At 45.1% G+C, this 14,189-nt stretch overlaps 1 protein-coding gene across 1 annotated transcript; it reads right to left on the bottom strand.

Moving 5' to 3' along the window:
* Positions 1 to 12,842: 12,842 nt before the first annotated feature.
* Positions 12,843 to 13,853, bottom strand: LOC120599954 (melanoma-associated antigen B5-like). Its single transcript, XM_039859109.1, has one exon. It carries the CDS (start codon positions 13,851 to 13,853, stop codon positions 12,843 to 12,845), a length of 1,011 nt encoding a protein of 336 aa, XP_039715043.1.
* Positions 13,854 to 14,189: the final 336 nt, after the last annotated feature.

Raw genomic sequence — 14,189 nt, 5'->3', positions numbered from 1 at the left:
TGATACGAATTTTTTTACTAGTTGTCTCTACTGTCTTCTAATTCATCACTTTGCATTTATTGCCATTATTTCTTAATTTTTACTTCTTTATGTTGAATCTGCTATTCTTTCCCTAGCTTTTTGAATTGTTTGAATGTATCAAACATTGTCTAATTAATCTCTTCACTTCAATAAATATCCCTGTAAGTACCACTTGGGCTTTTGCCAACAATAGTGCTATAAAGCAGTGCTCACATTTTGTACCAGTTGAATATATCTCTCTTAATGCTCTTATAATTTTTTCAGTGTGTGCGTGTTCATGCATATGGACACTAGGAAAAAGACAGTTATTTGAAGGAGGTTTCATGATTAGGGCCAAACAATGAAAACTGCTAGTAACTAAAACTGCTAGTAACTAAACAACTAAAAAACTAAAACTGCTAGTAACAAGAGTAGCTTTTCTTCATAAATGGAAAAGGAGGTTGTACATGAAAAATTCAATGAAAAGATGGGGAGAACTACAACATTCAGATTATCCCGGAAAACAGAATTTATCTTAAGTATATAACTTAGAAGGTTTTTAAAAAAAAATAAATGTTCTTTTTTCATGCAGATTTAAGTTTACGGAAATACTGGGACGAGAGATCCCATATACCCTCTCACACCCTCACCCACAGTTTCTCGTATTATTAACATTCCAACTTGCTATAATGTAGTATACCCGTTACTGTGAATAAGCCAATATTGGTATATTATTATTAACTCAAGTACACAGCTTAACTTAGGGGTGCTCTTTGTGTTGTGCATTCTGTGGGTTTTGGTGAATACATAAGGAAAAGGATCTAGCGCTACAGTGCTATACAGAGCAGATTCACTGCTCTAAAAACCCCTGTGCTTCACTAATTCATTCCTCCGTCCATCGCCCTGAACTCCTGATCTTGGTACTGTCTCCATAGTTTAGCCTTTCCAGAATGTCATATAGTTGAAACTCTATGGCCTGTAGCCTTTCCAGATTGGCTCATTTCATGTGCTAATATGCATTTAGGAGTCTTCCTTATCTTTTCATGGCTTGAGAGCTCATTTGTTTTTTTATCATTGACCTAGCTTCCATTGTCTGAATGCATTTATCGCTTCCCTACTGAAGGACTTCTTGGTTGCTTCCGTGTTTTGGCAAATATGAATAAAGCTGCTATAAGCATTTGTGTGCAGGTTTCTGTGGGGACATAAGTTTTCAACTCCTTTGGGTCAATGTCACGGAGTGCAGTTGCTGGATTGTCTGGGAAGAGTATGTTTACTTTTGTAAGATTCTGCAAATCTGTCTTGCCATGTGGCTGCACCATTTCCTACTGATATACGGTGTTAGGCCTCTTCTCATGTGCTTATTGGTAGAAATTAGTATTTTCTATAAATCATTTCTTCCTAAAGACTGGATCAATTCACTAGAGAATCCAACTGAGATGGTGCTTTTCTGTTTCGGGAGGTGTACTCATTCCTGATTCAATTTCTATTAATAGATAAGTCTATTGAGATGTCTCTTTGCCTTCTTATAGGTCTTGGCAGATTGTGTCTTTGAAGGAATTGGTCCATTTCATGTAGCTTATCAAAATCGTAGGCCTAGAGTTGTTCATCATATTTCTTTACTGTCTTTTAATGTGCATGAAATCATTAGTGATGGCCTCTCTTTCATTTTTGGTTTTAGTAATTTTGTCTTCTCTCCATTTTGAGTTAACTTAGCTAGAGGTTTATCAATTTTATTCATCCTTTTAAAGGATCAGCTTTTGGTTTTATTGATTTTCTCTACTGATATTTTTGTTGTGATTGATTTCTGTGCTGATATTTATTATTTCTTTTCTTCTGCTTCCTTAGGCTATAGTTTGGTGTTATTTCTCTAATTCCGTAAGGTAGATGTTTAGAGCCTCAGATTACATCTTTCTTTTTTTCTAGTATATGCATTCAAAGCTATAAACATCCCTCCTAGCACTGCACGTGCTGCACCCAACAAATTTTGATAAGTAAATTTTCATGTCATTTAGTAAGGGATGGTGTTTTAACGTTTTTCTTTTGCATTTTCTTTGAGGATGTGTCATTTAGAAATATGGTGTTTAATCTCTGAGTATCTGGAGATTTTTCTGCTATTTTCTATTTTTAATGTTTGTTTCATGGGACAGAATGTGGTCTATCTTGACGTATTTCCATGTCAACTTGAAAACACGTGTTTCCTGCTGTTGTGTTTTCTAAAACCGGCATTGAAATATAGTTCGTCTGATGGTGCTGATTAGTTCAACTGTATTCTGACTGATTTTGTGAGCGCTGGATCTGTCCATTACTGAGAGAGAGCTGTGATGAAGTCTCCCACTACAATAGGGGGCTTGTCTCCTCGGTGTTTTCCTCACGTCTTTTGACACTGTGTTTTCTGGTGCAGACACGTTGAAGACTGTTACCTCTTCTTAGAGAATTGGCTCCTTTATGACTGTATAATGCCCCTCTTTAACCCTGTTCATTTTTCAGCCTCCAAATTCCGCTTTGTCTGAAATAAATATGGGTATCCCAGCTTTCTTTTCATTTTATTAGAATGGTATCTCTTTTTCCAGTCCTTTACTTTATGTGTGTCCTTATATTTAGGGCGGGTTTCATGTAGACATCAAATAATATGGTTTTATGTTTTTATCTCCTCTGACAATTTCTGACTTTTAATTGATGTATAAAGACTACGAACCTAGAAAGTAATCTTTGGTATCGTTTGATGAATAGCTGGCGTATTTGTTACTGTTTTCTATTTATTGCCCTTGCTTTGTTTTGCTTTTTTGTCTCCTACTCTTTTGCTACCTTCTCTGGTTTCAAATGAGCATTTTATACGATTCCAGTTCCTCTCTTCTGTCGTATCAAGTATTCCATGTTCTTTACTTATTTTATTGTTTACCCTAGAGTTTGCAGTACACGTTTACAACTAAACAATGTCCACTTTCAAGGAATACACTACCAAGTTTTAGTTAGTGCCAATTCCTCCCTCCTGATTTTTTTTAAATAATATTGCTGTCATTCATTTCACTTATGCTTAAAGCATAATCCCTGAACACAATGCCGCTGCTTTTAGTTTGAACTCTTTGTTTAGTTTGAACTCTATTAGATCTCTTAGATTAAATCTAAAAATAAAATATTTTATTTTATCTTCATTTAGTCCATCTCTAACACTTTTCTTGTCTTTATGTAGATGTGAGTTTCTGACCTTTATCATTTTCCTTCTCTCTGAAGAATTCCGTTCAACATTTCTTGCAAGGCAGTTCTGGTGACAAATATCCTCAATTTCATTTGCCTGAGAAAGTGTTTTATTCTCCTTCATTTTGAAGGAGAATTTCACTAGACTTGGAATATTAGGTTGGTGTTTCCATTCTTTCCCCACATTGAAGCTTTAATTCAACTTTCTTCTTAGGTGCATTGTACGCTAATTGAAGGCCAATGTAATTCGTATCCTTGTTTCTCTATAGGTTAGGTGCCTTCTCCATTGAAGCTTTAATTCAACTTTCTTCTTAGGTGCATTGTACGCTAATTGAAGGCCAATGTAATTCGTATCCTTGTTTCTCTATAGGTTAGGTGCCTTCTCCTCTGGTTTTTTTCAGAAATTTCTCTTGTTTTTTGACTGTCTCCAGTGTAAACAGGTTATTTCTAGGTATAGATGTTTTGATATTTATACTACTTGGAATTCTCTGAACTTCTTGGATCTGCTATTTAGTGTTTGTCACGAATTTTGGACATTCTCAATCATTATAGCTACATACATTTCTTCCTTTTCTTTGTTTACTTCTCATCCTTTTGGAATTTCTATCACACAGATGTTATACATTTTGTCATTCGAAGGGGGACATTCCCTCCCATAGAGAGAAGACAGAGTTCTCGGGTCTCTTCTCCTGCTTTTCTGTAATTTATTCTTTGCATTTCAGTTGAAAGATTTTATTGACATTTTTTGAAGTTCACTGGTGGTGTTCCCTCAGCCATGTTCAGTTTATCGATGAACCCATCAAAGACTTTCTTCATTTCTCTTACAGTTTTGTTGCCTAATATCTAGCATTGCTTTTTGATTCTTTCTTAGAGTTTACATGTCTCTGCTTACATCACCTACCTATTCTTGCAAGTTGTTCGCTTTTCCAATATAGCCCTTAGCATACTGTTCAGGGTTGTTTTACATTTTTGGTATGATAATTCCCAAATATCCACCATATCTGATTCTGGATCTGAGCTGGACCTGTGTCTGCAAACTGGTTTGTGTCTTTTATGATGCCTTGTCATTTTTTGTGGAAAGCCAATCATAATTTATTGGGTAAAAGGAGCTGAGGTAAGCAGGTCTTTAGTGTGAGGTTTTCTGTCTTTCTGGCCCAGGCTCAGGCTATGTTTACTGTTTAGTGTAGCTGTAGGTGACAGATGGTGAAATTCCTAAGGTATTTTGTGTTATTCTTTTCTCTTCTTAAACAAAGTCTGAGATGTGCAATCCTTCCAGTTGTAACCTTTAGTTATTATATGGGAGCTATGTGGTGAGGTGATAAAGTGTAAGAGAAGGGGGCTTGATCTCTAATGGGAGGATTAGGTCTGAGTTTTCAGTAAGTCTCTGCCCTGGGCTATGATTTCTCAAGTGTTTCTTCCCTTTTTCACCCCTCAGGTCAAGGAAGTATAGAGGGCCAATCCTGGGCATTCCCCTTCCCCAGATTGTTCAGCCTCTAGTAAAACCCTAGTCTCTTGTGTTCTGGTGAATCTTTCTCTTTGGACAGGCCTTGTTTTGAAGAACAGATCATGTTTGGCGTTTTTCACAGTGGTGACATTTTCTTTCCCGTGCTGGAAACACGGGGGAGTTTCTGTCGGACCTTCATTTGTCTCTGCGAGAACCTGGTAGGGCTCCCCAAGATAAAACTCACCAGAAGGTTAGGATTCCCTGTCAGACTAGACGTACCTGGAGTTTTTAACTCTCAAGGTAGTCTACACTGAGCTTCCAGCAAGTTGTCTAACATTTTGTGTCTCCTGATCCTGGCACTGGCTCCCACACTGGTTTCTGCTCTTGTCCTTCTGTTCCAGGGAGCTGTGATTCTCTGCATCCAACATTCCGACTTCTATCTCTTCACCATGGCAAGGAGTAGTTAGCTTAGTGACCTCATTTCTCTGACAGATCTCAGAAGAGTTGTTGGTTTTCAGTAGGTCCAAATCATTTCTTGTTGGAAAGGTGGGAGTGACAGTCAAGCTGCTTTCATGCTGTGCTCTAATGCGACGTTTTGGACTGTCCTTTGCAGTAAACCCTAGGGTCTCAACAGGTTGTGAAGGTTCTCTTTCCACTGAAGCATGGTCAACACCTCACCTTTGAGTCCCGGAAACCCATAACATGACTGAGTGTGTGGGACACTGTTACAGGTGTCATCAGGCACAAGGGAAAGCCACCACCTTCCTTGGAGCCAGTACTGAGTTAAGAGGCGGTGGAAGAATTGTTATGGCGCGAATGATTCTGAGACCCACGGAGCCAATTGAGATTAATTATTAGCCTTTATTAGCCGGCCAGCGACTGACTCTCTACCACACAGGGTTAAAGGAGATCAGCCCCGAGCTTTCAGAGGAGGCAGCTGATAAAGCTTAAGACCATATCCTGGTGGTCTTCAGAATAAGCAAGCAGATTACAGAAGCAGAAGTTGGCTGTTAGCACATCTTTGCCCAAAACCACACCTTTAATTAACAAGTAAGTGGATTACAGAAGCAGACATTGGCCACACCCTTAATATTCCCCACTGGTTTTCAGGGGAATTCAAACCATTGAATCTTCAACCTTTAGTGGCTGGTAGTGAGTTCTGAGAACCATGAGTTTTACTGCCCATACCCACTTTTTAACATAGGCAGTTATCCAATTAATTACACAGGGCCCGAACAAAAGGCCCAGGAAGACTAGAATAAGGAGGCCTGTAATGGCTGTCAGGAGAGTTGTTAACCAAGGGGTGTTATTAAATAGTCCTTCATACCAAGATTCTCCGCGCCTAAGTCGTTCTTCTCTGTCTTTAACCCTCCGTCTTATTAGCGCTAGGCTGTCTCGTATAATTCCAGAATGGTTGGCATAAAAACAGCAAGTTTCACCTAGTGCTATGCAGAGACCTCCTTGTTTTAGGAACAGAAGGTTTAGTCCTCTTCTGTTCTGCAGGACTACTTCAGCTAAGGAGTTAAGAGAGGTCTCAAAGTGATTGATAGATTTTTCAAGAGTCGATAGGTCTTCATTTATTCGTTGGCTTAAGGTCTTATAGTTGGAATTTCCAGTAACAAGAGCTGCCGTTCCTACTGCAGTAGATCCTGCTACTCCTATTCCTATTAAAAGGGGAACTAAAATAGGACCGCCTTTTACTGTGGCCCCTAGATATTGGAAGTGTTTTCGTGCCCCCTCACCAGAGTAAAAGTGGACCTGAGGAATGACATGAACTAGGACCTAAAATCCAGCATTTTCTCTCCAGTAGTTAAGGTTGATGAGGATTCCCTCTTACATTATTAATAGCAATTGATCCAATTATAATTAAACCCGCGAGAGTCTTAACTTGAGAGGGTCACCTGTTGGGCAGACACGCCATCTCTCAGTCTCTGGTGGTGTTTGAGCAGCCTTGATGCGGGTGTGATGAATCCAATGGCGTCTCCCAGCAACTTTGACCGCGGTGGGAGTGGTGAGGACGACAGGAAAGGGTCCGTCCCAGCGGGGCTCATAGGCAGCTGGCTGTATCTTCTTTACCCAAATCCAGTCACCAGGAGAGTGGCTATGAGGTTCGAGTGACTGTCCAGGGCTCTCCCGGGTGGCGGAGACTAAGTGTTGAATCTCTTTTCTTGCCAAGTGTAGTGCCTGTAAGGACTTAAGTAGTGAGAAATTGTGAATTTCAGTCACCTTTTCTACCCCTATCTTGGGTAGGAGAGGTGGCGGTCTCCCAAACATGATTTCATATGGGGTGAGGCCTTGGAGGTAAGGGGTACATCTCACCCTAAGAAGGGCAAAGGGGAGGAGGCTCACCCAATTCTCAACAGTTTCAAGTTGAAATTTGGTTAAAGTTTCCTTTAAAGTCCTGTTCATTCTTTCTACCTGGCCTGAACTCTGAGGTCTATATATGCAGTGTAGTTTCCAATTAATGCCTAATATTCTGGCTAAGGTTTGACTTGTTTTGGCGATGAACGCCGGGCCATTGTCGGACCCCAGTATTAATGGCAAGTCAAATCGGGGTACTATTTCTGATACTAATTTCTTAGCTACTACCTGAGCAGTTTCTCTCTTAGTTACGAAGGCTTCAGTCCATCCTGAGTAGGTGTCGATGAACACAAGTAGATACTTAAATCCAAAAGTTCCAGGGCTTACTTCCGTAAAGTCTAATTCCCAATGTTCTCCTGGGGCTTGGCCCCTGAGTCCTGATCCAATTTGTACTTCAACAGGAGGCCCAGGGTTAACTTGGGCACAAATATGACATCTTGTTGTTACCTCTTTGGCAGTTTTGTGTAGCCCTGGGATATAATAGTCTCTTTTCAAAAGTTCAATTACCTTTGTCCCCCCTAGGTGGGTGCTCTGATGGACTAGTGAGACTAGTTCCCGACCTAGGGCACCGGGTACTAGGGTGCGTCCATCCGGGAGGTGGATCCACCCAGTGGGTCCTTCTACCCCCTTTAGCTTACTGTGTAATTCAAGTTCCCCTGGGGTGTAGACGGGTGAGTCTGAGAGCGTCCTGGGGGGAAGAACTGGAAGAATGTCAATAGGCCCCACTGATTTTTGGGTGGCTTCCTTTGCGATTCGGTCAGCAAAGGCATTTCCCTGGGCTACCTCAGACTCAGTTCTCTGGTGGCCTGGACAGTGTATGATAGCTACTTTCTTAGGCAGCCAGATGGCTTCCAGGAGAGCTAGGATCTCTTCTCTGTTCCTGATTTCCTCCCCGCTGAGGTGGGTGAGTAATCCTCTCTCTTTATAGAGTGCCCCATGAATATGTACAGTAGCAAAGGCATACCTGCTGTCTGTATAGATGTTAACTGTCTTCTCCTTACCCCATAGGAGCGCTTGGGTCACAGCGATGAGTTCGGCTCGCTGAGCTGATGTTCCGTGGCTCAGGGCCTGAGCCCAGATGACAGTCCCTCCGGTAACTACTGCTGCCCTAGCATATCTGACTCCCTCTGCGACGAAGCTGCTTCCATCGGTGTACAGTGTGGCATCCGGTTGTGGCCATGGGACGTCAGTCAGGTCTGGCCTGAGGCAGGTGATGTTATCCAAAAGCTCGAAACAATCATGTAATGGCTGTTGAGGGTCATCATCAGGCAAAAGGGTGGCTAGGTTAAGAACAGAAGTTTTTAAGAATTGTACTTATGGAGGGTTAAGGAGAAGAACCTGGTATTGAGTGATCCGTGCATTTGAAATCCAACAATCACGGGGGCTGCAGAGCATGGTTTCCACCGCATGGGGGGCTATAATCTGGAGAGTCTGCCCTAAAGTCTACTTCAGTGGTTCTTTGGTGAGGATGGCCGTGGCCGCAATGGCCCGCAAGCAATTAGGCCACCCTGCTGCAACACAGTCCAGTCTTTTGGAAAAGTATGCAACGGGTCTCTTCCATGGTCCTAGAGTCTGGGCGAGGACCCCCTTTGCTATGCCTCCAGTTTCAGTCACAAAGAGTTGGAACGGCTTGTCTAAAGTAGGCAGAGCCAAAGCAGGGGCTGTGGTCAAGGCTGTTTTTAGGGCCTCAAAAGCCTCTTTTTCTTCTTTTTCCCAGCTCAAGTCCTCAGACTTTCCCCCAGTGCTGGCTAACTCTGCAAACCCTAGAATCCAGAGTTTACAGTAGCCTACGGCTCCGAGAAACTCTCGGACCTGCCACTTAGTGGTGGGTTGGGGTATTTTTAAAATGGCCTCAATTCTGCTTGATGACAGAGTCCGGTGGCCTCCTTGCAGCTTATACCCTAAATATGTTGCCTGGGAGGTGCAGAGTTGAGCTTTCTTAGTGGACAGCCGGTATCCCTTAGCCTCTAATTCTTGTAATAAATCTTCAGTGGCCCACTTACATTCTACATCTGTTGTAGTGGCTAAGAGTAAATCATCCACATATTGTAGAACAGTCTCTGGATGTCTCTGACGAAAGCCAATGAGGTCCCGGCTCAGGGCCTCGTCAAACAATGTGGGGGAGTTCTTAAACCCCTGTAGCAGTGTAGTCCAAGTCAATTGTCCCGAATACAGTCTATCAGGGTCCTCCCATTCAAATGCTCCGACCCCGGTCCGCCTTTTCCTTGGGGCGTCGGCTTGGCCCTCAGCCCAGCCCTGGTCCCAGTCCCGGCTGGGCGGGCCCCATGACTTATCCTGTCCAACAAACATAACCTGGACATCATCCCTGTTGTTGAACACTTTCTGGGCAATCTCGAGAAGCTTAGATAAGTTCTCTCCCTCAAACCCTTCTAATTTTTGCAATTTCTTTCTGATATCTGGGGCCGACTGACTAACAAAGGCTAGATTAATGGCTCGCCGATTATTTGGGTCCTCCGGTTCAATGGGAGTATATAGTCTATAAGATTCTAGTAACCTCTCTAAAAATGCTGCCGGTGACTCATCTTTAGTCTGAATAACCTCACTTACCTTGGATAAATTGAATGGTCGGCGAGCCGCTCGCTGCCCGGAGGCCTTGGAGTAACAATTGGCGATACCTCAGGAGAGTCTCCTTACCTTGATCTGTGTTGGGATTCCAGTCGGGTCAGGTGCTGGGAAATACAAGTTGTATACGTGTGGGGTCAGTGGTGGGCTGCCCAGTGGGGTCCGAGAGCCCTCTTGCAGCTTCCCTTAGAATGCGTTCCTTCTCCTCTGTAGTGAACAAAACCTGTAAAAGCTGCTGGCAATCATCCCACGTGGGTTTGTGGGTGGAAAAGATGGATTCTAAAAGGGAGGTCAAGCCTTGGGGTTTTTCTGAGAAGGACGGAGTTTGCAACTTCCAATTATACAGATCACTAGTTGAAAAGGGGACATACACCATGAAAGAGGTCTGGGTGTCTCCCCCAGGTGGGACTATCTGTCAGAGAGGCGCCAGGATAGCTGCAGGTTGCGACGAATCGGGGATGGGGTCCGGATCCTGTGAAGGACAGCCCCTGTCCGAGTGTGTGGTGGGCTCTGAAGAGGGGCTGCCTCCCGAGGCTCAGGGGGCTTAAATTAAAGTGGTTACCCGGAGAACAATAGGGAGGGGGATTGAGGATCTCCGGATCTTCCGAAGGGTCCTGTTAAGCAGGTTCAAGGGATTTCTGAGGTGCTGGAGTGCTCCTTGGCCCTGCCAGAAGAACCGTATGAGAGGCGAGTGCCGGCAGAGAGTCTGACTTACTCCAACAATCTTTTAGATACTTAGGAGCATCAGACACAATATCTATCCAAACAGTTATGTATGGAGCCTGATCAGGGTGACCAGGATTCCCATAAACAACACTCCTGACTCTGAAGGCGGTCTGCAAATCAAAGGAACCCTCAGATGGCCATCCGACTCCGAAGGCTGGCCAGTCGACCTGGCAAAGCCTGTGGAGATCGAACGGAGTGACTGACAACCCATAACTTCGGGCCCGTCTCCTGAAATCCTTAAAATTGTCCACAAGACACCGCAAGGGAGTGGGCTTAGAAGAAGCTTGTCCCATGGCAGTGGGGATGGATGTGAATAAGAATGAAAGTCCTGAGAAAGATAAGAATATTAGACAAGGTCCGCTCAGTGACTAGGTGGCCACTTGGGCGGTGCTGTAGCAGCAAGAAATCCTGCAAAAAGAAGAGTTAATAAACTAAAAAATCACAAAAACCACAAGAGATATTCAGAGACCAGAACGATCAGACAATCAGACAAACTTGACGGAGGACCAGGGCAATAGGAGGGTAACAGTACATTCGACCGGTCCGGACTAACATACACAGTACAGACAGACAAAACAGACTACAGGTAACACAAAACGCTAGCGTATCAGAAACCGAAACCGAAACAGGTACTGGGTCAGGGTCTGACGTCTCAGACCTGACCGTACTAGGGAAGTTGTGCTGCATCCAGCCTTCCACTAGTTCTCAGGGTCCACAGACAGAAACGGGTCTAAGATTACTCTTAGACTAACTCACCAGTGAGACTGGAACAGAAGGCTCGAGTCCAATTTTCAGAAATATTTGTCCACCGGTCTCTCTGATCTAGGGCCGCTCGATGTCCAGGGCTGAAGAACGTCCCTCAGAGGCCACCCCCTGGACGCGGTCGTGCCTCACCCAGAGCGACCGGAGCCATGGGTCTTAGGGAAAACTCCCCTTCTCCCTCTGGGGAGGATCTCGCTGGGTCCTCCAAATGTTGTGGTGCGAATGATTCTGAGACCCACGGAGCCAACTGAGATTAATTATGGGTCTTTATTAGCTGGCCAGCGACCGACTCTACCACACAGGGTTAGAGGAGATCAGCCCCGAGCTTTCAGAGGAGGCACCTGATAAAGCTTAAGACCATATCCTGGTGGTCTCCTGAACAAGCAAACAGATTACAGAAGCAGAAGTTGGCTATTAGCATATCTTTGCCCAGAACCACACCCTTAATTAACAAGAAAGTGGATTACAGAAGCAGACATTGGCCACACCATTAATAGAATGCTGAATTATTTTAATCTTTGCCTTTCAAAGATAGCATGGCTGATACTGTAAAAGTGGAAATTCTCCAGTTTCAGGGAGGTGGTATCTCCAGGCGCCAGTCCCCAGGGAGAGCAGTAACTCAGTTACATGGAGGTGATATCTCCAGGCCTCACTGACTATCATCACCTTTAATGGACAGAGGTTTGCTACTATCACACATGATCCCCATGAAGAAAGTGACAGCCAGGGAGTTGAGAGGCCCAGAGGCAGGGGGAGAGCAGGTGATTGTGGGCTGTCTGTCAGATTGGTGGCAGAGCACATCCCTCAGACGAGGGGACATGGAAGAATTGGCCAGCAGGTCAGGTTCCAGCGTTGGCCCGTGGGTCATACTGGGAATGACTCAGTGGAAGGACACTGTAATTTGGGAAAGTGCTGGGACAGAACCACAGCCAGCACCTGAGTAGAGTCAGCTGTCAAGGATCCCTGGGGTAAGGGACAGTAAATGAAGCTCACAGCCATTCCCCAAATTGTGCATTGTCCTCATGTCCACCTCACCTTTCTTCTGTGGGCCTGCTTTTAACGTTTGGCACCAACCAGTTAGTCTATGCGCTCCATTCACCACACTGGGACAGGAATTCGGGACCCCTTCAGTTACTGCCCCGGGAATCCCACCCACGATCCCAAAGTGGCTGTTAAGAGCAGTTTTTGTTCCAGCATTCAGTCTCTAAACTTTCAGACACCTGGTCTGAGTGTGCGCTTTCCTCCTGAGTCTTTGAGTCTCTCGCAGCCCACCGTTCTGCCTCACTCGAAAAGACCTCACTCTGGAGGACTTGCCCTGTCTGGCCCCAAACCGCCTTGCCTCGGGCAACCTTCACTTGACTGCTCTCATGGGGAACCTCTTCTCTTCTTTGCCCTTTCCTATCAGTTGAGCTTTCTGAATTACAGGGAATCTGTCTGTCTTCCTTTCATGGTAGCTGGTTCCAGCCTCACGATTCTATGGGCAGTGGCTCCACCTTCTTTTTCTTACCAGGCCCCATACCACCATGGCCCTTCCCAAGAGCAGACGCTCACATAAGTTTGGGGAATAGAAGAGAAATTGAGTCAGAGGACTAACTTGTTAAATATTGAGGTATAAATCTATTTTCCAAAAGAAAAGCCTGAGAAGAGTAAGCTAAATCAAGGTTGATGTTATTTTATTTAATCTATTCCAAGATTTTTTTGTGGGATTCCTTGACACTTCCACAAAAATCACTGCTGAGATTTGTTTTTTTTCATGTTGATGAAAAAATCCTCAGTGTGCACTATAGGAGGCAAAAGGGGCCATGGAATCAGGCCTTGCTGTGGCACTAGTGCCAGCCCTCCCTGCACCTCTGGCACGTGCCCTTTCTTCTCGTAAAGCCTCTTCATATTGTAAGGGGAAGGCTCTTGGAGTTGTGTCAGCAACTTTGGCCAAAAAGTGGAGGACTTTCATCTTGCTGGTCTCAGCGTGAGCTCTTGGGCCCCACAGGTACTCATAGAGAGGCGGGTCACTGCCGGGCACCTGGCGGTACTCCAGGTACTTCAGCTTCACCAGATCGTTATTGACGAACTTTCTCGGCTCTCCATAAATGAAATGCCTCCTGCCGGCGTATACCTTCAACACTTTCAGAAATTGCCAGACGTCTTTCTCGGCGGCACAATTGCCCTTCATAAGGATGAAGCCCAGGATATTCATCACTAGGCCGGTCCTGGGCCAGCCCCTGCCTGCACGCATCCTCCCATTATTGGGGAGTTTCAGTTTGCTGACCAGCTCGTACACGTGTTTGGTTGAGTCGACTTCCTTCAAATCAATGGCAAAGACAAGCTCAAGGTGCTCAGCGGCCTTATCCAGGATCGCAGCGTATTCGCCCTGGTGTCTCTCTCCCAGGATCTTCTCTATGTCTTCCTTCAAGATTGTTTGGTTCATTCTGTACTTGTGCAGGAGGAACTGCTCCACCAAATCCACATTCACAGTGGGAGACGTACTGTCTGAGAAATCCTCAGGGGAATAAGAAACGTCTTCATCTTGGCTTTCCTCGTCGTTCTCAGACCTTGTGTCAACCGCGCCTGGAGAGGCGATGGTGGCCGAGTCTTGTCCCCATGCCTGGGAAGGGCTACTGGTCTGGGTCTGTGACACACTCTGGGAAGGAGCCTCCAGGGCAGAGGAGCAGGAGGGAAGCTCTTCCAAGGCTATAGTTTCATCAGACCTCTGAGTCTTAGAATCGTCAGGGACCTGGCGGTGTTGCTCACGAGCACGGAACTTGTTCTTCTTACGCCGAGGCATGACGACACGGGTCTGTGGTTGAGGACACCTGCAGGGGGAAGGAAGGGAGGGTGTGTGTAGCTTTCATCACGGAAGTGCCACCTCGGTTATACGGAAGGCTACCTTTTCCGGTTTTGTCAAGGGCACAGCTCTGAAAACCCACTGGGCTCCTAGGGTCACCAGCCCGTCCCCCGGGAACGCTGGTGCTGCTCCCTGCCTGCCCGCCTCAGGCAAACTGAGGAGACAGCAGAGGCTGGCGGTTTTTGAGCTTGAGGAGGCTCTTACTGCCCATTCAAGAGCACCGGTCACTTGGTGGCGGGTCAGGGCGCCCACGAGGAGAAAGGGAAGGGGTCCTCA

The sequence above is a fragment of the Pteropus medius genome, unplaced genomic scaffold (genome assembly GCF_902729225.1).
Source record: "Pteropus medius unplaced genomic scaffold, Ma_sr-lr_union100, whole genome shotgun sequence".
In the NCBI taxonomy this organism is placed as follows: Eukaryota; Metazoa; Chordata; class Mammalia; order Chiroptera; family Pteropodidae; genus Pteropus; species Pteropus medius.
The sequence above is the reverse complement of the archived record's forward strand: the minus strand, read 5'-3'. Positions and strand labels throughout refer to the sequence as shown.